General features: G+C 43.9%; 1 protein-coding gene and 1 long non-coding RNA gene across 3 annotated transcripts in view; one reads left to right on the top strand and one right to left on the bottom strand.

Moving 5' to 3' along the window:
- Positions 1-1307: 1307 nt before the first annotated feature.
- The window catches only part of KCNK17 (potassium two pore domain channel subfamily K member 17), a 30211-nt gene continuing 7957 nt past the window's right edge, over positions 1308-23561 (top strand). Inside the window, exons 1-2 of the mRNA XM_081186485.1 lie at positions 1308-2105; positions 9137-9248. Coding sequence (XP_081042611.1) covers positions 1857-2105; positions 9137-9248 — 361 coding nt within the window. The 5' untranslated portion in view covers positions 1308-1856. The remainder of the gene's footprint in view (positions 2106-9136; positions 9249-23561) is intronic.
- On the bottom strand, positions 10190-21954 carry LOC308582940. Of its 2 annotated transcripts, XR_014005955.1 has the most exons (6): positions 21881-21954; positions 20907-20941; positions 16086-16142; positions 15872-15977; positions 14611-14736; positions 10190-10557 (listed from the first exon to the last, which is right to left on the bottom strand). It is a non-coding gene; the product is annotated as an uncharacterized lncRNA (long non-coding RNA). The 2 variants fall into 2 exon arrangements; XR_014005956.1 differs by lacking the exon at positions 14611-14736.

Raw genomic sequence — 23561 nt, 5'->3', positions numbered from 1 at the left:
TTCACACAGCACATAGCTAAACTATGGAACTTATTCCTTCAAGATGTACTAGCTAACGACGCCTTTTTGCCCAGGTCTTGGGATAGGGCTTCATGTTATGAGGTCAGCTGTAAACTTGGTGAAGTAGTGGCAGGACTGTAGGACTATTTGTAAGAATTCCAGTTGTGTTTTGCTTTTACAATGCAATGTATCCTGTTGTATTTGGATTTGTTGTATATGTTTTATGATGTAACCTGCCCATGGATCATATGCTGATGAAGAGTGGGATAGAAAGTGAAGAAATAAAATAAATACCGCATGGCCCATTTTGCAAGAGAATGTTAAGGAAAATGGATATGCTTCAGTGTCATTTTGTAGCCCTGCATTGCCCCCCAAAATGTTTATTTCCTTTACACTTAAAAACATCCCTCATTTGTCTAGTCCAGAATGATCCTAGAAACTTATTATTAACTGGATCATCCCTGAACTGAAATAGCACTTTTAATCCCTATAGCTGGAGTCATAGTCTGTAGCAGCATGATCCAAAACCATAGTGTGTAGAGCGCAAATTTTAACAGCACACTCCTAATCACAGACTTCAGTTGATGTCACTCAATTTTCAGGGGGACCTGCCCAAGACTATCTCTCTAATTCTGCCTGAATCTATGAAAGAGGAAGCTTTAAGGGACGCGGGTGGTGCTGTGGGTAAAACCTCAGCCTAGGACTTGCCGATCGTCAGGTCGGCGGTTCGAATCCCCGCAGCGGGGTGCGCTCCCGTTGCTCAGTCCCAGCGCCTGCCAACCTAGCAGTTTGAAAGCACCCCCGGGTTCAAATTGATAAATAGGGACCGCTTACTAGCGGGAAGGTAAACGGCGTTTCCGTGTGCTGCGCTGGCTCGCCAGATGCAGCTTGTCACGCTGGCCACGTGAGCCGGAAGTGTCTTCGGACAGCGCTGGCCCCCGGCCTCTTAAGTGAGATGAGCGCACAACCCTAGAGTCGGACACGACTGGCCCGTACGGGCAGGGGTACCTTTACCTTTACCTAATCACTAGATACATTGACCGGTAGGGGTAAGAATGCAGTGTACATCCCCCTGGCTAAGCTGACTTTAAGGGCAATTACTTGCCCTGGCAGATCTATTTATGGGTGAGGGAAAGCCTTGCTGTCATAAATTATTCCAAAGGTGGTGGGCGTGGCGGGGGCTGAACCTAAACTCCCTTGATTAGCTGGCCCCACCCACTTGCACCACTCAAAATGCAGGTGTAACTAAATCCACAGGAGTCCGTGGAAGACCAGAAAATCCAAATTTTCACTGACCTCCCCCGATTTTGACCTCTGACCTTCTGGCCAGAAGCAGTTAGGATGCAGTTTATGTGCATCTACCTAGTTAGAATTGCTCCGCCCGTCTCTGGCGACCTAATACTGCCGCAGGTCTGTCGTCCACTGTTGAGACGCACCAAATGTGGGCTACCCTTTGAGTAGCTACTCTGTGGCCAGCACTCCCCCTCTCAACGTTTACTTCCAGGGGCTGGCGGGGTGCAGGGCCTAAAACGAGGGCGGCGATGCTGCGGCCCTTCTGGAGGGCTTTGGGCACCCAACGCCTCCGCAGGCCCCAACCTTGAGGGCCCCAAGTTCGCTCCCGCGGGCCAAACTCCGCGAGTGAGCGCGCTGCGACTGACGGAAGCGGAGCTACTCGCCCGGTTTGAAAAGCGCGAGGCGCTGCCTTGGCTCCTCCCAGAGCATCAGAGAGCCGCCGGCGTCTTAGGGGAAGCCGCCAGGGTAGCTCGGAGCCGCTTCCCCGGCCTGGCCGAGTGTAGCCCAGCGCCGCTGCCGCTCACTGAACTTGCGCGCAGGCCGGTGAAGGCACGAAGCTGGCGATGTGCGGCTGCGGCGGGAGGTGCGGCCGGGCGACGCCGGGAGCCGCGTCGTACTCGGGCCGCCGGCTTCCCGCCACGCCGTTCTTGCTGCTCGCCTACCTGAGCTACCTGCTGCTGGGCAGCGCCGCGTTCTGGGCGCTCGAGTCGCCCCGCGAGAGAGACATGGCGGGGCGGCTGCTGAGTGAGAAGTGGGACCTGCTGGAGAACTACACGTGCCTCGAGAGGGAGGACCTCGAGGACCTCGCCAAGGTACCGGGGGTACCGGGGTGGGGAGCGAGCCCGTCCCGCCGCCTCCGAGGGGAGACTCGCTCCTGAGCCCCGGGGCAGTGAGGGGGACGGCAGGACGGCGACGGCCGGGCTGGGCCGAATCCCGTGAGGGAAGGGAGGCGCCGGCTGTGTGCGAAACTTGTCCTCGCATGCTCCTCTCTCTCCTCAGGCCGTTAGGCTGTTGTTTGTAGATACTTAATGGGGGGCTCTTACGGTTGAGGGGAGGGCGCTTTGCGCGCGGGCAGAGGCATGCTCGTCTCCACGCGCTCCAAGGCCCGAAAGGAGGTTGGGAGCGGGGAGAGAACTGGCTGATAGAGGACAGTATAATCGTGGGAATGTAGCAAGGAAGGTGCCTGGCGGGTGGGGAGGAAGTCTGTCCGGAAGAACTTTTGCAAAAAGGAAAAGTAGAAGTCCATGGACAGGCCAGCCCTTCTGGAAATACTAGGGTAGAGTGAAGCATTGCGCATCCACGAAGATGGTTGGGACGATGGATGGGAAGGCAAAGAACCCCCCAGAAAGGGTTCTACGATAAGGAGTTTTCTGTAGAAACCAGGGAAGCCGCCTGTTCAAAAACGCAAGACTTTGAAGAAGACCACATTATACCTGAACCAGTGCTATTTTTCTAGAAAAAGAGGTGCTGGAGCTCGCCATGAGCTTCTGCCTTATTCTGTTAGAATGGCAATGGCGCCCACCTGCGAGGTGCTGGAGCTGAGCTCTCCCTGAAAAAAAGCCTTGCCTGAAACAATAGGGCAGCCATGGGGAATCTGTGGTCCTCCAGATGTTAGGCTACAACTCGCATCCACCCTGTTCATTGGCACTGCAACTGGGGCTGATGGGAGTTGGGAGTCCAAAAGCATCTGGAGGGCCAAAGGGTCTCCATTCCTCATCCGTAGTGTAGAAAGATACTGTGCAAGAAAGTTCCATCAGCCCTAGCTGGCCTGGCCAAAGGTCAAGAGATGGTGAGAGGTATGGTTCTCCCATCCTGCTGAAAGGGAAGAATGTCACATGGGGCATGAGATGCTGAATGCATGTGAGCTGGGACATCTGAGAGTCTGAGCAGGAAGTTCTCAGTTCAGATGTTCCCTCAGTCGTGAGCTTCTTCATTATCGCATTATCAGACAGAAGTACCGTGCCCCTTATGCAGTCAAATAGTCCAAATAGTGCCATCTTCTCATGGTACTAGAAATCCAACCACAAACAAAATAGTTAACCATTTTCCTCCTCTTATTGTTATGGAGAGCACCAAGTTGAAGAAGGCTGTTTTGTTGGTACTTCACATTCTGCTGCTTGAGCAAGGCTGCTTCACCCTCTGAGCTGGCCCTGGTCAGCTCACCCTCTGCAATATGGAGATGAGAATGCTGCCCTATGGGGTTGTTGTAAGGCAAGGCAGGGAAAACAACTGATGTTTCTGGACTAGAACTCCCACTATCCCTGACTAATAACCATGCTGGCTAGGTCTGATGCAGTCCAATGACTTTTGGAGGTCCACAGGCTTCCTTTCCCTCTTATAAGACGTCCTGAGAAATATACTTGAAGTATTGCTATGTAAATATAAATAGCTATTGCTATGAACAAGACAAATAACCGTGGATTTAAAAAAAAAATTCTCAGTGCTATTTTCTGTTGACATTATTCCCATATTTGGATGTGACTGTCCCTGAAGAACTCATGGGAGAACATGGCCAAAATGAAGTAGCATATAGAGATGTAAAGTCATGTGTTGTGTTTCACATCACTTCTCCTAAGCTTAACGTTATTTTATTATTATTATTGATACACCACCTAATGTGTTCAACTGGCTTTACAAGATAAACAGAAAGGCAGGGCACTTGCAGTATAAAAGGGTTTTTAGATACGATTTGGTAGGTGAAAATAACAAACAGCAGAGTTAATCGATGAGGAAGGATAAGGGTTAGAGAAAGCAGATCAATTGAAAAAAAGCAAAGAAGACTGTTTTCCACGTGATTTGCTACTGATTCTTTTAATCATAGAAATTACAAGCTGGACTCACTCTTTTGCGTCAACTGATATGTAGGCAATTTGGTGTACCGTCTGGGCTTCTGCTCTTGCTTCTGGCACAGTCTGGTTTGAATTTTGTGGCTTAGTCTTTGGGAGAACCTTTCTGGGTGAGGGAGAGAAGTACAGTGGTACCTCGCAAGACGAATGCCTCGCAAGACAAAAAACTCGCTAGACAAAAGGGTTTTCCATTTTTGAGCTGCTTCGCAAGACGATTTTCCCTATGGGCTTGCTTCGCAAGATGGAAACGTCTTGCAAGTTTGTTTCCTTTTTCTTAACACCGTTAATACAGTTGCGACTTGACTTTGAGGAGCAACTCATAGAACGCGGTGTGGTAGCCTTTTTTGAGGTTTTTAAAGACTTTGGTGATTTTTGAAGCTTTTCCAAAACTTTCCCAACACCGTGCTTCGCAAGACGAAAAAAATCGCAAGATGACAAAACTCGCGGAACGAATTAATTTTGTCTTGCGAGGCACCACTGTAGTTGATTTTGAGCTTGGTTGGCTTCATCTCATCCCACTGTTCTTTAGTCTTCCCTTTTCCACAACAGGGAGACTGAGACATGACTATCCCCCAATTATAATGCAGGAGGTGCATGAGATGGGCATGATTCCCTGACTTGGTTTGCACATCACAGTTAGCCAAGCTATAGTACCTGCTTTCCTCCCTCCAGATCTTTTAGCACAGCACAGTGCAACAGCAGCTAAGCCAAGGTTTGGCTTAGCATGTCATTGAAAGGTAGGATCATGGTTAAGCTCTCTCTTCTTGGACCACAATCTATACCAAGTTTCATAGCCTCCTTGGGAGCAGGAGCAGGTTTTGGTAATCCTTCGTAAGGATCATTGGGAGCCCAATGATGCTTCCATGCGTGTCTTGTTTGCGTATATGGTCTCACTGGTTTGATTTTCTTCCACATTATCAGTGTGGGAGAGAACCTTTCTTGTAGTAAAGACTCTCAGATAAGGAGCCAGTTAGGGTTTATGATGTTTCACCTATGTACCTGAAAAGACGCATTAAGATTAATATTCACCCCAATATATTGTTGTTACTTATCTGTGTTAATAATGTGGAGAAATAATAACTTTCATTTGGAAAGGGCAAGGTCCATCTAACTTCAAAACAATCTTAATCACCACTACACCATAATAATCTGGCACTCAGATGCAGGTACTCCGGCAAAGAAACTTTGATTTCAGATATGGCTTATAAAGTAATCCGCTCCAAGGCTTTTTAGAAGACCCTGAAAACTATAACGCAATAATGCCTGGCTCACATGTCATATTGAACCATAGTTTATTTTATCTTTGGTATAATGAGAACACAAAGTATGTTTGCTTATACTGCTGAAATCATGGGTGCTTCACTCCACCCCCCATTGCTGGGAAACAAGCCGTGGTCTCACTTAGTGTTGCACCTGAACCTGGATTTGTGGTTGGTTCCTCTCAGTAACCAAAGTTTGCTCTGGACTTAGCACTTGTTTGTTTGAAGGAAACCAACCATGAGCCCAGGATTGGAGGTAATGCAAAGGCAGGCCATGGTTTGCTTTCCAGCTGCAAAGGAAGACTGCAACACCCATGGTTTCACCAGTGGACACAGGCACACTGAGCATTCACATTAATTCACAGGGTCTTGCAACTATGGCTTAATGTGATGTGTGAACAAGGGCTAAGTCATCTTGATATTCCCCCCCAAAAAATATGTTCAGTATCTTTTAAATAAATGAGAAGTGCTGCTTAATGGAGGCTATGACATTCCTGATTCATTATCCCACGATTACTGTCCAGATTTGGAATCTATTCTAACATTAGATCTATTAGTTACAGTAAGACAAAGTGATGATGCTTGCCAGAAGACATAAGAAACAGATCCTGGATGGTCATTATCATCTATCAGTGTCGCTTATTTAATGCTTAAGGCTTCATTTTTTGTAATAATGGGCCCATTTTGAGGCAATTTAAATTTTATCTACTCATTCATTGGGGTATATAAAGATGCTTTATTATACTATGGGTCATTGTTTGTTAGAAGGGAGGATAAAAAAATTGTTGCTAAGAACATATGTTACTTGTCATGTGGTGAAGCAATTTGGTGTAGCTCTAGTGCAGGTGTTCCTACATCAACTATTTGGGAGTCACATAGGGCACCTATTGTGTTACTTAAAATTGAAGTAGGTCTCCCTTCTTTAAAAACACGCGTTCTTAAATCCATGATTCCATACTGGAAAAAGCTCCTGCTGTTGTTTGATAAACATTTATAACAAAACAATTTTTAGACCTGCAGAACCAAGAAGGCTGGCAGCAGTGTTGTAACTATCCATGTTACCAGTTTCCTCTGCAATGTCATCACAGGACATATCTCACCATAAAATCCATGGTGCAATTAAGATGCCAAAATGGACCTAGAATTCTTCAAGTCCTCTGTTTGGTACATCAGAATTAAGTCCAACCATAAAAGGGCTGCTTATGTGTTGGAATTAACTCTTTGAACTGTGTTTACTCAGCCTAGATTTCTGGCAAAACAGAGAAAGGGGGAAACTGAGGCATGGAGAGGGGAGGTGCTGGGAGGGAGGGAGGGGAACCCACAGGCATGTCATGGCAGTACCTCTCCGTCCAGTTTATCCTCCCTACAAAGTTACCATTCAAGCTCTGAGGTGGATTTCTGCAAGAGCTATCAGATTCCAAGTCTTGGCCCAGTCCATGTGCCTCATATGCCCCTAACAGCTCAGACTGTTGTCGCAGGCCAGAGAGCTATACGTCGTCCTGTCAGAGGCCAAGAATCCAACCAGAGCTATAGCTTTAGCTTTTCCCTGGGAAGGTGGCAGCATATTGCCAGCTTCCAAATTCACAGAACTAATTAAAGCCATTATCACAAGCAGGCTGGCCCTATAATGTATTGCTAGGGCAACTAAGAACAGGGACTGTTCTCTTCATTTCAGCATTTTATTATAAAATATATATTTCCTTGTATATTAATAAAGCAGGATGGACCAAGAGCAAGCGTGGATCAAAAATCAATAGTGCAAATATAACTAATAACTTAATTTCCCTTCTCTGTTATGTCCCAACATCTTAATTAAGCTTTAGCAGGTGGAACAAAGTGTCACGCATGAATAGGGAAAGTATAAATAGGGGAAACAAAGGCTTCTCTCTGCCTAGTCAAAGGATCACTTTGAAAGAGGCAGCTATCTGTTCAAATTTATATCCCATCTTCTTTCCATGGAGTGGTTTATGTGATTCTCCCCTGCCCTCTGTAGTCACAGCTACCCTATGATAAGGTTACCAGATTTTTTTCAATGAATCCGGGGTCACTTTTCAACTTCCTACTAAATAGATGGCTTTTGTCAGGGGACTGATTTGTAAATCTGGGGGTTGTCCCCAGGAAACAGGGATGTCTGGTAACCTTACCCTATGAGCTAAAAGGTAGCAACTAGGGCTTTGTGCATGTGCGCACACACACCAGTTTAAAATGGATGTGTGCACGTTTGTTTGGTTTTTACACTGTCAGCACAACGTTGTCCTTATTCAAGTGGCAGCCTGCACTTCCCCGCCCCCTTTAAATTTTGGTTTTCCCAATTTGTGGATATTGCATTAGTGGATGCACATTATTTGGGTACTTTTAAAAACATTTTTGGTGACATTTTGCTGGGTGCCATCTGTCACTCCACCCCCACCTTCCATTGGCAGGTGCTGCTCGGTGGGCTAGTGGGGTTCTTTTGGGGTATTTCATTTTTCTAATGGCTTCAGATACACAAATAAATAATATTTGTATTTAACACACACTTTTAAAAAAATTAACCCATTGTTCTGTGCAAATCTTGTATATGGAAAAACTTGTATACAAATAGTAATCATAATGGCCATGTGCACAAGAAGCAAATACCTGTGTGCATGCCCATGGTTTCCAGAATTCAGGAAGGGTGGGCTACTAGCAAGGCAGGGTATGTCACACACACACGCACTTTAAATTAGCCTATTAAATTAGCTGTTATGTGTATGTCTGTTATATTGGATATTAAAGCAAAGTAAGAAATCGGCTGCTGGCACAGTTAAACAAATGCTCCCAGACCTGCCCACAATGCACATAAGGCTTCAGGGAAGGTGGGAAGTACTAATTGTGGGGAGTGAGGCAATACACAGTGCTCATACATCCAAGCATTGCCCACTAGCGTGGATGGGAAGCACTGAGATAGAGTTCAACTGACAGTATTTGCATGTGGAAAAATGTGGAGAGAGAAAATACTCAGAGAAAAATTGGATCTGTGTGACCCATATGCACATTAACCCTTTGGTGTATGCACAATTTAACTCAAGATCACCCAGTGGCAAAAAAAAACTATGATGGGGATTTACTCTTCAGTAACTAGCCACATTTACAGTGCCTCTCCTCACTGCTTCTGTGCTCCCTACACCTCTGGCTGTTTTAAGTACTGTGGAGTAATTAAGCCGTATGACTACTACTAAGTAATTTCCATGTTCCATATATACTGTGGTCTGCATGTTCAAGCTGAAAACTGCCCCATCCCATTATTTAATAAGAGTATTTTTACCTGACCTTTATCATATGATCCTAGGGCAGACTTCAATGCAGTTAAAAACACTAAAACAGCAGCAGTTCCAATTCATTTTAAAGAACAGGGTGAAAACACAACCTATCCTTAAAATTGCTGTACATAAAAAACCCCATGGAGCCACCTATGATAGCCCCTTAAGAGCAGGCATGGGCAAACTCTTTCCCTCCAGATGTTTGGGACTACAACTCCCATCATCCCTGACCACTGGTCCTGTTAGCTAGGGATGGTGGGAATTGTAGTCCCAAACATCTGGAGGGCCGGAGTTTGCCTATGCCTGCCTTACGAGGAAGGAGTCTATTCATGTTTTAAATATGTGCCATGCCAGAAAAGCAAGTTCCGATCTTGCCTTGGTCTGACAGTCTCCAGGCTGACTTTAGCTGCCTTGTTGCCAGAAACTCTCATTCTTATTCCTTCTTATCTCTTTGCAGGGCATCATCCAGGCCTACAAGAGTGGGCTTTACCTTAAGGGAAACACGAGCCTGGGCAGATGGGACTTTGTTGGCTCCTTCTTCTTCTCTGTTTCTGCAGTAACAACCATCGGTAGGAAATGTTCTGAGAAAATTGCGTAAAACCAGTTATAGAAACAGCCTTTCCCCCTTCTTCCTTGGCAGAGGCGCCACCTTCAGGAAGCAAGGTTAGCCTACAAATGGGCAGATTCCTGTATTGCTTTGTCTTATATTCCTGTGAGGCATCTGAATTCCACACATAGACAGTAAACCCTGGGTTATGGAATGGAAACACACAATTATGTCTGTTGTTTTGTTTTTTTAAACTGTGGTACAAGCTTCTAGGGAACGGTGTGAAGTATGAGGGGAGAAAATAAATTTCAGGAAGGCTGACCTTCTCTCTCATCAGCCAAGAATGGAATGCCCTATGCTTCCTAGCAAATTACCTTTATTAATCTATACTATATCTCTGGAGGTAACTGATCCCCAAATGTTTCATCATCCCACTATGATCTGAGTAGAAGGGGGCAAAAGGAAGAGTGGCCCTTCCCCTGATAAAGTTTGCTGTGATAATCTAAATTTGTACATCTTGGAGGAGCAGATAGTAAAGAGAGAGGAAACTTATGGCTTAAACCAGTGGTTATCAAACTTCTTTCTCTAGGCCACACATAAATACAGTGGACGCTTGGTTTGTAAATGTGTTCCATGTTGGATGCACATTCGCAACCCGCAGCATTGCAATCCACAGTGGTGCACGCGCGGGTTGTGATTTGGCGCTTCTGTGCATGTGCGACCCCCGAAACCCAGCAGTAACCCGTTCCGGTACTTCCAGGTTTCGGTGGGTCCGTAACCCAAAAAAACCTCTGTAACCCAAGGTATGACGGTAATAAAATTTTGCTCCCACCACACCAAAAATTTTATTGATAAGAAATACACTGGAAGACAAAAAGAAACTTAGCTATGCTTGGTTTATAACACAGAACACAAGTATTTATAATATATGGGAAATCCAGAAAGTATAAAACAATGCAGCCACATAAGAACACAAACATTCCCAAAATATAATTATAAACATGCCACTTACAAATGTACTTTAAGTATGTGTACAAACTCAGTGACAGGTATGAGAATGCTTTTCCCAGGTAATCTCATTTATATTAGGTCTAATTTGAGACAAACAAACTCCAGTTTTCATTTCCAGTCCATGTGAATCTGAGGCTTGGATATATTGGACATATGGTAGACAGACTTTCTTGTTTGGAGGTTTGCTTGGAGTTGCTACAGGAGTCAAATGAGCCTTCTCAAGCACTCTGTCTGAATGGTGATTTTGGATCACAACCAGGATTGGCCTCAGTATTTCTTGAAGTTCTTGCTCTCATTTTGAAAAGATACCGATCTGTATTCTGCAGATTAAAAAGAGAGAGAGAGAATGAGAGAGAGATTATACTATACTATATTACACTGAGGGACGCTGGTGACACTGTGAGTTAAACCACAGAGCCTAGGGCTTGCCGATCAGAAGGTTGGCAGTTCAAATTCCCACAATGGGGTGAGCTCCCGTTGCTCGGTCCCTGCTCCTGCCAACCTAGCTTTTCGAAAGCACGTCAAAGTGCAAGTAGATAAATAGGTACCGCTCTGGCGGGAAGGTAAATGGCTTTTCCATGCGCTGCTCTGGTTTACCAGAAGTGGCTTAGTCATGCTGGCCACATGACCCAGAAGCTGTACGCCAGCTGCCTCAGCCAATAAAGCGAGATGAGCACCCCAACCCCCGAGGCGTCCATGACTAGACCTAATGGTCAGGGCTCATAGAATCATAGAATCATAGAGTTGGAATAGACCACAAGGGCCATCGAGTCCAACCCCCTGCCAAGCAGGAAACACCATCAGAGCACTCCTGACATATGGTTGCCAAGCCTCTGCTTAAAGACCTCCAAAGAAGGAGACTCCACCACACTCCTTGGCAGCAAATTCCACTGTCGAACAGCTCTTACTGTCAGGAAGTTCTTCCTAATGTTTAGGTGGAATCTTCTTTCTTGTAGTTTGGATCCATTGCTCCGTGTCCGCTTCTCTGGAGCAGCAGAAAACAACCTTTCTCCCTCCTCTATATGACATCCTTTTCTATATTTGAACATGGTTATCATATCACCCCTTAACCTCCTCTTCTCCAGGCTAAACATGCCCAGCTCCCTTAGCCGTTCCTCATAAGGCATCGTTTCCAGGCCTTTGACCATTTTGGTTGCCCTCCTCTGGACACGTTCCAGTTTGTCAGTGTCCTTCTTGAATTGTGGTGCCCAGAACTGGACACAGTACTCCAGGTGAGGTCTGACCAGAGCAGAATACAGTGGCACTATTACTTCCCTTGATCTAGATGCTATACTCCTATTGATGCAGCCCAGAATTGCATTGGCTTTTTTAGCTGCCGCGTCACACTGTTGGCTCATGTCAAGTTTGTGGTCAACCAAGACTCCTAGATCCTTTTCACATGTACTGCTCTCAAGCCAGGTGTCCCCCATCTTGTATTTGTGCCTCTCATTTTTTTTGCCCAAGTGCAATACTTTACATTTCTCCCTGTTAAAGTTCATCTTGTTTGTTTTGGCCCAGTTCTCTAATCTGTCAAGGTCGTTTTAAAGTGTGATCCTGTCCCTTTACCTTTTTATATTCCACTGAAACATTTGAATGTTTCTTTGATTGTCCTTGAATCTTCTCGCAACACTTGCTATCCTCTCCTGCCACCACTGGCTTAAACTAACATAAACTAATCTTTTAACTGCTTACTGACATCAGTTCAGATCTGATATTCTCTGTCACTGGTTTACCAATGGCTTCCAGTTGTTCTTTTGGCTCATCTAACTTCAGGGAAGGGGCAGGACCTTTTCAGCCATGGTTCCTGTGTTAGGTTAGTCTCTCTCCAAAGAGACTTCACACTTCCAGTCCATTGGTTTTTAGGAGATCGATATAAACCTTTTGTGGATTTTACTTTGTTTTCCAAGTTGTCCTGAGGTTTCAAGAAACTAGATAGATAGATAGATAGATAGATTCTTTATTGTCATTACACTAGTGCAACATTGCACAAGTGCAACGAAATTGGATGCCATCCCTTAAAAACAACAAAAGCAAAACAACAACAACAATCAAACAAACCACCTTCCAACCACACCCACACCCACCCCCAAAAACTCCCAGATCTCACTATCGAGTTACAGCATTCAAAAAGGCCACAGCTCTTGGATAGAAACTGTTTTTCAGTCTATTTGTCCTTGACTTGATGTTTCTATACCTCCTGCCAGAAGGCAGTAGTGCAAACAGACTGTATCCCGGGTGAGATGGATCCTGCAGGATGTTGTTTGCTTTCCTAAGGCAACGGGAACCGTACAGTTCTTCCAAAGGTGGGAGAGGGTGACCAATAATCCTTTGGGCTGTGGTTATGACCTTCTGGAGCACCTTCCTCTCCCTAGCTGTACAACTGGAGAACCAAGCACAAATACAGTATGTAAGTATGCTCTCTATGGAGCCTTGGTAGAAGGACACCAGCAGTCTCTCACTCAGATTGTTTAACAGTTTATGATTTTATTGGTTTTGTTCTATTGATGGTCTTTGCAAGTTGTTATCTGGGGGCTGCTTTAGGAGCCATAGAGTGCCATGTAAATTTCATAAAGAAACCAGCTGTAACTATTTATAAGTAAAGTGCTTCTCAACTGTCTTCTCTGGCATTCTTTCCCTTTTGACAAACTGCATGAATAGCCTTAATGTGGGCTGAAAAGGGTCAGTCATTTATTTTAGGAATTGCCTAAGGGTGATAATATATTCCCGTGTTTGTGTCATCCTACTTGGTTCTCTTTGATGTTTGGGTGTGTGTGTTTTTTGATATACATTTACGCACATGCCCCACAAACCCGACATTGTTTCTCCTAGACTCACTGATGTAAATTTGCTGACGTCAAAAATGCCCAAACAGCCTATAGAAAACTCTTCAGTGCTCTCATGATTGCTTCTGTTTCTTCATGTGGTGCCTCTGATCACATTTTTTTAATCTGGGCATGTGGTCATGAATGCTCTGTGTATCTGAGACTCAAACTACGCACAACAGCAGCAGCTCCATTTGTGGGTCCCCCAGTTACATATAAAGTGGAATTGCAAATGCATTTTTCTTTATTTGTTTATGGAGCAAAAGAGCACATAGAGTGAGGGAAACTGAATCTTCCCTGTACTTAGTGCTTGGCTCCATGTAGCCTTTCCTCCTGGAACAGTGTCAGAAACTCAGATGTATAAGCTAATCACCAAATGAAGAAGAAGAAGAAGAAGAGTTTGGATTTGATATCCTGCTTTATCACTACCCTAAGGAGTCTCACATTCTCCTTTCCCTTCCTTCCCCACAACAAACACTCTGTGAGGTGAGTGGGGCTGAGAGACTTCAAAGAAGTGTGACTGGCCCAAGGTCATCCAGCAGCTGCATGTGGAGGAGCGGAGATGCAAACCCGGTTCCCCAGATTATGAGTCTGTCACTCTTAACCACTACACCACACTGGCTCTCTGTCATCCAAATGACAGCCAAATGACTGGCTGTCATCCAAATGACAGTTTGAACTTAGATTGTGGTTGCCACAATGGAAAGTATATATATATATATATATTCTGCTTAATATTTTAAAGAAAACATTTCAAAACAGTTTACAACACAATCAAACAATCCAAACAAATCAAACAATCCAGAATAAAACAAATAAAAGCTTCAAGGAAGTTATTTCAGATCCTTCTCTAAGTGACATTTTGCTTTCCCCATACTTATTTACCTTCTTAATATATAGCTGCCCCATATCAGAAGAACTCTAGGAAGCCAGTGGGGTATAGTGGTTAGAGTGTTGGACTAGGACCTGGGAGGTCAGGGTTCAATTCCCCACTCAGTCATGAAGCTCAGTGGGTGACCTTGGGTCACAACCTCTTAACCTACCTCACAGGGTTGTCGTAGAGATTAACTGAGGACATGGGTGAACCATGTACTCCTTGGAGAAAAAGGTGGGATATAAATGCAGTAAGTAAGCTCTTCTGCTACTCTGCCTAAAAAAGCTGAGAGGTGGGCAGCCAGATGGAGATGTCAGTCGCCAACCTGGCTTCATCCAGAGATTATGTGGTTACAATTGGACCCACACCAGTTGCATAATGTGCCTGGTGCCTGGGGAGTTTTTAACATTGCTCTGGAACCAAGCTGGGCAGAAAATGACCCTGGAGAGAAGCTATAATACAGGGCAGAGAGTTTAGCACCCCACTTGAATGGCCCTTTTGTTGCAAACATTGTTGCAAACAGGAGATCCCACTCCCCTAGTTTATACATGGGAGCAGTTCTGCCATCAAATCTAGTGTGAGCCTGATCTGCTTCTTTTGTTTTTGTGCAATTTTTACATTCCACAACATGTGCATATAAACTGTGCAGCAGTCCTCACACTGGAAAGTACACCCACCTGCATACAGCTCTGCACATGAAATTGTACAAGGAGCAGTCCTCTTGCCTCTGCCTTCTTACAAGTCACAAGATGGCAGTACTACATCATGCTATGTCTGGCATGCTGCAAGTTTTTTACTTCTTACTTCTCACTAGTGTTGATTTCAAAGCAGACAGGAAGATTTTAAATATAGGAGTATAACAATCCAAACAACAGCAACACAAAAGAGTATAAGTAAACCTTTCATCACTGAGTTATAAAGTCAGCCAGAAGGGGAAGAAAATCACTATTCCCCTAGTACGATATACTGCAGTTAGAAGAGAAAATACATAGCAATCATTAAGTGATTGCTGAAATTAACAAGGAAACGGAATTCAAGCCATTCTTCCATGAAGGTATCCTTCCTAAGTTTCCCATTCACCATTTGACATTGTTGTGTCAATTTCTCTGTGAGAACAAGGTACGTGCCAATCCTTTATTGCCTCCCTGAACAAAGCTGGCCCCATGTTCACATAGCTGTCAACCTTCCCTTTTTTTGCGGGAAATTCCCTTATTCCCATGCCGTTTCCCACTGCTTCCCGCTTCTATCCCTACTTTCTGGGTGTAAATCTGATGTGAATTTGTGTGCACAATGCAAAGCTTTGTGTGGCATCCAGATGGGCATCCCCAGTCAGATTGGGAGGTACATGCTCATTCTATGGAAAACAGCCCTGTGCGGGCAACAGCAGCTGCACATCTGCTTTGCATCAGTGGTTTCTCATCCTGGAAGTTGGGTGAGTTGGGCTTTAGTTGGGCTGAGTAGGGGATTGGAGAAGAGGGAAGAAAAATGTCCTGCTCTTTGCCCCTTTTGAGAAAGTTTCTAAATGTCCTGCAGGACATATTCCTGTATTTAGGAATATATGTGTTTAATTTATAGTGAAGAAAAACTTAAAAGGAAGGATAACATTTTTAAAAAGGTTTGACCACAGCCACAGAATTTGATCACCCTCCCTTCATCTGTTGGACACACTTTGTTACTATAACAAACCACTAGGTGGCAGTAGAAGCTTGGTGGGAAGGATTTGACAATTATCAGTCTTCCAGGACCTGTTCACTGTGAGCATAACTTTTTGAAAACAGTGGTATAAGGGTGATAAGCATTATTCTAATACCCATGGATTACGCATCTAAATCAATGTTGCAGTCAATTTTGGTCAAGAGTTTTCCAATATATTCCAACAAAATATCAAGTTATTGTTTTCTATGCAGTGTAACTGATTTTTAATATTAATACACCTACTGGGTTTAGAAGATTGAGATGCTCCCTGGATGTGATTTCTTGGCAATTCACGTAGCACTTTATTACATCCAGCAAATCAGATGGGGATGAATTATTGAATGGCTTCCTTAACAAACAGCGCAAGGCAAAGCAATATACCGGTATTAAATATTGAGCTAACAAATTAGAGGGTAAAAGGACTGCAGTCAAGTGGACTTGTTCACAAGGTCCTGACCTGCTGTTCCTTTGCTTAGCAGCACCTTCTGTAGCAAGTGGGACTTAGAAGCTGCATCTGCCAGAGTGATACAGAGATGAGCAAAACAGGCTCATCTAAATTTGGACTAGGGATGCACACACACACACTAACCCATTTGCAGCAGGAAAACATCAATTTTCTCAATCCATAATCATTCATGCTTATCCTCGTCTGCTGCTTTCAATCTACATCAACTAAAGCATCCATAACAGATGCTTAAAAACCTCCCAGGAAAGAGAGTCCACAATCTTGTGAGGGAATCCATTCCACAGTATTCCAGAGGTGGTCCAGAGGTGGTACTATTACTACCCTTGATCTGGATACTCTACATCTGTTGATACAGCCTACAATAGCACTACCTTTTCCCCCTTCTTTTTTTTGCTCCTTCCTCACACTGTTGACTCATGTTCAACTTGTGGTCTAATAAGACCCCCAGATCCTTTTCACACATACTACTGGCAAGCCAAGTGTCCTTCCTTTTTTTTTCATGAAGACAGAGGCAAAGTAGGTGTTGAGCAGTTACCCAATATCATTTGTCCATCTTCTCCACGCAGAGAGCTTACCACTTCCTTGTTCTTGTCCTTCCCCTTGCTTCAAGCATAGCCAAAGAAATCTTTTTAAAATTATTTTTCACCACTCTTACAAGCCTGAGCTCGTTCTGAGTTTTGCCCTGCCTGACCTTCTCCCTGCAACTGTTGGCTCCTTCATGATTTCACCTTTCTTCCATTTCTTATATATGCTCTTCTTAAATCTCAGCTCCTCTGTTTCATGAGCCTATAACTAGTTTGATGGTAATATATGGTGCTTTTGCCTACGTGGTTCAAAGCAGCTTATGTGCATTAGTTTGATAAGCAGCCCTGAAAGGAAGGCTAGTGTTACAGTGGCAGCATTACAGTGGTGCCCCGCAAGACGAATGCCTCGCAAGACGAAAAACTCACTAGACGAAAGGGTTTTCCGTTTTTGCGTTGCTTCGCTAGACGAATTTCCCTATGGGCTTGCTTTGCAAGACGAAAACACCTTGCGTTTTTTTTTAAAAGCCGCTTGAAGAGGCGCAGTTGCGACGGACCGTGCTTCGCAAGACGAAAAACATCGCAAGATGAAAAGACTCGCGGAACGAATTATTTTCGTCTTGCGAGGCACCACTGTATGTGAGCCTGAGAGACAGTCGCAAATGAATATATATATATATATATATATATATATATTTGCTTTCGTAGATTTTCACGGGTACAGGAATGTAGGTTTTGGTGTCTTCGGGTGTCTTCCCGTGTAAGAGTTGGGGTGTCTAGGCGACGTTTCGACGAGGTCTCACTCGTCATCTTCAGGCTGGTGCTTTCGGCTTCTTGTTACTAGAACAGAGCCCAGCCACCCTCCACAACAACCCATGAAACAAACAGTACATAACATATCAGACAGGATCCTCACCTCAACTGAAACCAAAGTACTCTCCAAAGGTTTCAACTTTGCAGTCGCCCCGAGACGCATCCCCACGGAAAACATCATATGCGGAGTCGAAGCTAGCCTAACCAAAATCAACCCAGATGAAGCCAATAAAATCAGACTTGAAGTCACCAACATCCTCTGCTCCAGCAAACCACCCAGAAGCAATTTACACAAAGAAGAACAGAAAGCACTCACCAACCTGAGGAAAGACAACAACATAATCATTCTCCCAGCAGACAAAGGTAATGCCACTGTTGTGATGAACACATCGGACTACCAAGCAAAACTATCAAATCTACTCCAAGACCCTACCTACCAACCTATAAAAACAGATCCCACCACCTATCTGGAAAAAACCACCAAATCCAAAATAAAAGCCTCTCCTATCAGTGAAGAAATCCAGCTAAGAATCATCCCCAGAGAAAAATCATCCAGATGCCCCAAACTCTACGGTCTCCCCAAGATACACAAAGAAGGAACACCACTCAGACCAATAGTCAGCTCCATAGGCTCACCTCTACAAAATCTCGCTTAATTTCTGAAATTAACAAGGAAACGGAATTCAAGCCATTCTTCCATGAAGGTATCCTTCCTAAGTTTCCCATTCACCATTTGACATTGTTGTGTCAATTTCTCTGTGAGAACAAGGTACGTGCCAATCCTTTATTGCCTCCCTGAACAAAGCTGGCCCCATGTTCACATAGCTGTCAACCTTCCCTTTTTTTGCGGGAAATGCAATATAAGGGATAGAAGCGGGAAGCAGTGGGAAACGGCATGGGAATAAGGGAGTTTCCCACTGCTTCCCGCTTCTATCATAGAAACAATAAAGAAGCAAAACCTACATCCCGATGACCTACTTGTGAGCTTCGATGTTGTATCTCTCTTCACACAAGTGCCCATTAATGAAGCCTTGACAACCATTCAAAACAAATACAATCCCCCCGAATACATCCTGGACCTGACCAACCACTGCCTAACCAACACGTACTTCATCCACAATGGACAAAGATACAAACAGATAGAAGGAGCACCTATGGGATCACCCCTCTCACCGGTCATCGCAAATCTGTACATGGAACACTTTGAAACCAATGCTTTAGACAAGTCAGAACACAAACCCAAACTTTGGCTCAGATATGTTGACGACACCTTTGTAATTTGGCCACACGGGAAGGAAAAACTAGATAGCTTCCTCACACATCTCAACACCCCAAAATACAATTCACTATGGAAATAGAAGCCAACAACCAACTTCCCTTCCTTGACGTCCTAATCTACAAAAAACCTGATGGCTCCCTAGGACACACTATCTACCGGAAAAAAACACACACCAACCGCTACTTACATGCACAATCACACCACCACCCTGCACAAATAAACTCCGTAGCCAAGACTCTCATCTCCAGAACCAAACGCCTGGCTGACAAAGACCACTTGACAACTGAGTTACAGAATCTCTCAAATGTGTTAATCGCCAACGGATACCAGCAAAACAGGGTTACGAAGCTAATCCAAAAAGAAACACCCCCCAAAAACCAAGACACAGAAGAAAACAATGGCATGGCCCTCCTTCCTTATATCAAGGGCACTACAGATAAAATTAGCAAAATCCTCCATAAACACAATATCAAAACAGCCTTTTGCACCAACCAAAAAATAGCCAATATCCTCAGAAACCCAAAAGATAAAATCCAGTTAGAAAACCAAGGGGTCTATGAAATACCCTGCAAAGTCTGCCCAGCCACGTACATTGGACAAACAAACAGACGAATAAATGCACGTATCGCAGAACACAAGAATGCCGTCAAAAAAGAAGAAAAAACTTCCTCTCTTTACCAACACATGAAAGAAACAGGACACGAAATTAATTTTGCAGATTCCAAATTGCTCTTTAACATGGAACATCACCACAAGAGAATAATCATGGAAGCCATCGAGATAGAGAAACACCCTCACAACATGAACAAGCGTGACGACACGTCCCGCCTGCCAGACATCTGGAAATTAGCCCTCCCCACAAAAACCGACACCAGAACCAGAGGCACACAGAACGCCATCTCCAATCAACCACACCAGACCCAAACCCAGACCCTCTCCACAGATAAATTACAGACACCATCCAGTAGCCAAACCATAGTGGCACCTCCGGATGCTGCACCCCCCTGCAATCCCTACACAGATCTGGCTGGCACAGGGCACAAAACCACAGCTCGCCCCTATACACGAAGCCAAGCCAGAGCACAACTAAGTGCAGTACAGCCATCTTCTCAGAAAAACTCTTCACAAGGTCAAGAGGTCAAGACACGAAAGCTTTAGCAACTAATCCACACCTAATGACCCTCCTAAGTGGTACTCAGAATATCACTCAAGTAATCACTCAAGATATCCCTCAAGTAATTAATGAACAAAAGAAGAAAAGGCACATTAACCTAGGAACTTCCTCTCTGCCCAGAACGTTGGAGGCTATACACCACACCCCCTCAACAGTATTTATAGGAACTCAAACACTGAGATCCTGCTCTGTTCTAGTAACAAGAAGCCGAAAGCACCAGCCTGAAGATGACGAGTGAGACCTCGTCGAAACGTCGCCTAGACACCCCAACTCTTACACGGGAAGACACCCGAAGACACCAAAACCTGCATTCCTGTACCCGTGAAAATCTACGAAAGCATATATATATATATATCCCCTTTTATCAAAAAGTACATCTTATGGTGATCTTATCAAAGTTGCACACAATGCAAAAGTACAGAATGTTAAGACAAACTGTACCAAAAGTGAAATGCAGTAACTTCCTTATTTACTTACACCTGGGAACAGGCTTTTCGAAACTTCAGATAAAGTTGTTCTCCATCACATTATCACATCAACAAATATTCAACCCCATTTCTATAAATTCCTAGTTCTCAGTCTCAGTACAGAGTCACCGGACCCCAGCCATTCAACACTTCTGAGTGCTTTTTCTTATCCTGCATTTCTTGCCATAGGTCACCCAGTGGGGTTACATGTGCTTACAAAAGCACCACCCCCACCCCCAATTGGAAACAGGGGCTCACTGGGTGAGACAGGAGAGAGTTGGGGGAGTGGGACAGGGTGGGAGCTACTTTGCTTTCTTCAAGTCAAAGAGCTATGGTGAGAAATAGATGAGGGCAAGTTGAAGAACCCTAGAATTCAGTACAACATGACAGGCACTTTAGGAACAGCCTCCCTACCCCAACCCCCAACCACCATTTTCATGATCATTGACCTTCCATTGGACAAGGAAGTACCCACCTAAGCTCATATTAAGTATTTGTTCATTTTCAGTGGAGAGTAGGGGGGGAAACCAACTGGCTGGAGCTTGATTATATATTTACCTACAGGTCACCATGTTGTATTGTGGATTCCAGTTCTGTGGATAAATAACATCACATTATTTTCCTTCAGAACCAAGTAGTCCAGTTAGCATTCATAAGACAAACACATACATGTGCGCGCACATGTGCATATGTATATTAATTATACCATATTTATGTAAGTCAGTATCTTTAACTGAGACAGCTAACATAACCAGAGCCTTTAGAAAATGTAAAATCATTGATAGTTAATTTGAAATGAAGTTAAAATGTTTCCAGTTACTGCACTGTTATTAGTAAACAATGGCTTACTTGAAGAACCCCCAACTTTTGATTCCCTCTATTCAGTTCAATGTGTAAAATTGAGTTCAGCACTTAACCCTTGGTGCCCTGGCATCATGAACATACTGTGACATCGCCACAGTTCTGCTGCATGATTTAGATGGGAGGGCCTAGTGGACAGTTTAACCAAATACATGTAGGTCCACTATTGAACTACTTGTTATACAGAAATTCACTTATCCATACATGAGAAATTAGTACACAAACCTCTCTATACACACCACAGATTCAGCTATCCAAACAGCTGGACCTGCGTGTAGTACTGTAAACCAACAAGGAGCCCTAAACAAACCTTTTTGGTGTTTCGCTGATCCAAGACAGTTGTTTCGCCAGAAACTATGGTGGGAGGGATGGGAGACAAATCAATAATTCTGCGCTTTACTATCACTGTAACCTCTGATTTGATTGAATGATCAATATGGTTGAAGTGTCATTTGGTTAAATTGAACTGTTCTGTGGTGTTTTATGGACATTCCTGTGTGTCATCTCTCTGCACCCTGAGGTTGCTTTTAAAGCGCGCGCGCGCGCTCTCTCTCTCTCTCTCTCTCTATATATATATATATATGGACTTTCCTGCTTTCCCACATAATCTTGTTTTAGAACTACTTCTGTTTGTGTATTGTGGGTTGATGTGTCTTTAGCACAGTGCTTACCATCATCACTCCTTATGCTAACAAATGTGTACGCCAATATAAACGCAGCTGATCAAAGAAAACCATACTTGCGGTGTAGTCACAGAGTGCTTCAGAATTCTCCTCTTCTAGAAAGCTCCATGGAACCCATTTTAACATTCTTTCAGGATACTAAAATGGAATTGGAACAGTACTGGGGGGGGGGGTTATTATTTAAAAAAAATCTATTGGGCTTTTCCCCCCTTCTTCTTCCCAGAATGCAAGGTTGCATTTTTAAACACATGCCTACTTTGAAATACTTTCCTGCACATCAAAATGTGGTTGTTTTGAATGGACAGTGAGTTTTTTATATGGAGAAGTGTTTGATCATGTGCCCGACACAGACATTCTAAAATTGTGGAGACACAGGGAAATTGAACCATTTGCTTTTTCCATCTCACTGCTATCCAGATTTTTAAAAGGTGGGCAAATAAAAGCTAACAACTAGTAAAATACAACATGGGGGCGGGGAGCATGTTATCAGTGCAATCTATTGTAGGATGCCAAATACATGGTTGTTATAGAGTACAACTCTAATAAACTTCCAAGAACTGCTCCTTGCAAGAACCAGGCCCCACAGAATGCAGTTTAAAGACTTATTTATGCTTCAATTTTGCTTTTGCTCCATAAATGTGTCTGCCATAATAGTGTTCACAGCCAATAGAAGTAAGTGTGCTATGAAGCCAGGTGACTTTTATTATCAGTAATCATTGTGGTTTATATTGAATGCTTATGGTACCTGGCTATTCCTTTTTCCTTGCAGGCAGCCTGCTGCTTTCTCTCCCACCCCCCCCCTATTTAAAGAGTACATGGCGGGGGTGGGGGGTTGGCATGCAGAGGAAAGAGCAAGCTGTTCCCACCAGGAAGCACATACTATTCTGGTTGTTTTGTTTTGCCATTCAGTCCAATTAACCTCCCCAACCAGAAGCAAACATCACATAGATTTCAGAGAGTTACATCTATAGAATTAAAGTGGGCTTTCAGGGGAATGTAGAGTCTGTTGAATCCTTCAAGTGGGAACGTTTCCTAATTTTAGGACCCTTCTGCAATCTAGAGTGCTTGCTGTTGGCACCTGCCTCCGTACAGCCTTATCCCTTGTAACGCTGATGATGTTTGTAATGTTGTTTTCCTTGTGAAGAAAAAAGTGTGTCTCAACAGATGCCTTGTTAGTTGGGGAAATGAGAATGGAGGGAGCCCAGTGTTTATTTCATAGATGGAACTAGAATTTGAAGAATGGGAAGTAGTTTTATATTGCATGTTTATTTACAAAAATACTACTAGAAATAATAATAAAAAGTGTTGCTATAAATCATATCATATGACACTTTTTACTATTGTTAGTAATGCTCTTGAAAATATAGGAAAGGATCTGATGATCAGGTAGAAGAATGACTTGGGCTATTCCTGCCTGGCAGCTGCTGGGAGGTGTGGCATGATGCCATGAGCTATAGATGATGTACATTAAACTTGAGTTTTACTGACCTCATGAGTTTTGTTTCATCGCTGCTGCTTTTAGCTGCTGTTTTTATTGTCATTGATTTTTGTTTGGTTTTATGGTGTTGATTTTTAGTCGTTCCCCACCACCATTTGTATTTTTGTTATGCACTGCTGAATGTAAGATGTAAGCATACAAATGTTTAGGGGGGGGAGTAAGTATTTTGAC

The sequence above is a fragment of the Podarcis bocagei genome (genome assembly GCF_964188305.1).
Source record: "Podarcis bocagei genome assembly, chromosome: 3".
Lineage (NCBI taxonomy): Eukaryota > Metazoa > Chordata > Lepidosauria > Squamata > Lacertidae > Podarcis > Podarcis bocagei.
The sequence above is the reverse complement of the archived record's forward strand: the minus strand, read 5'-3'. Positions and strand labels throughout refer to the sequence as shown.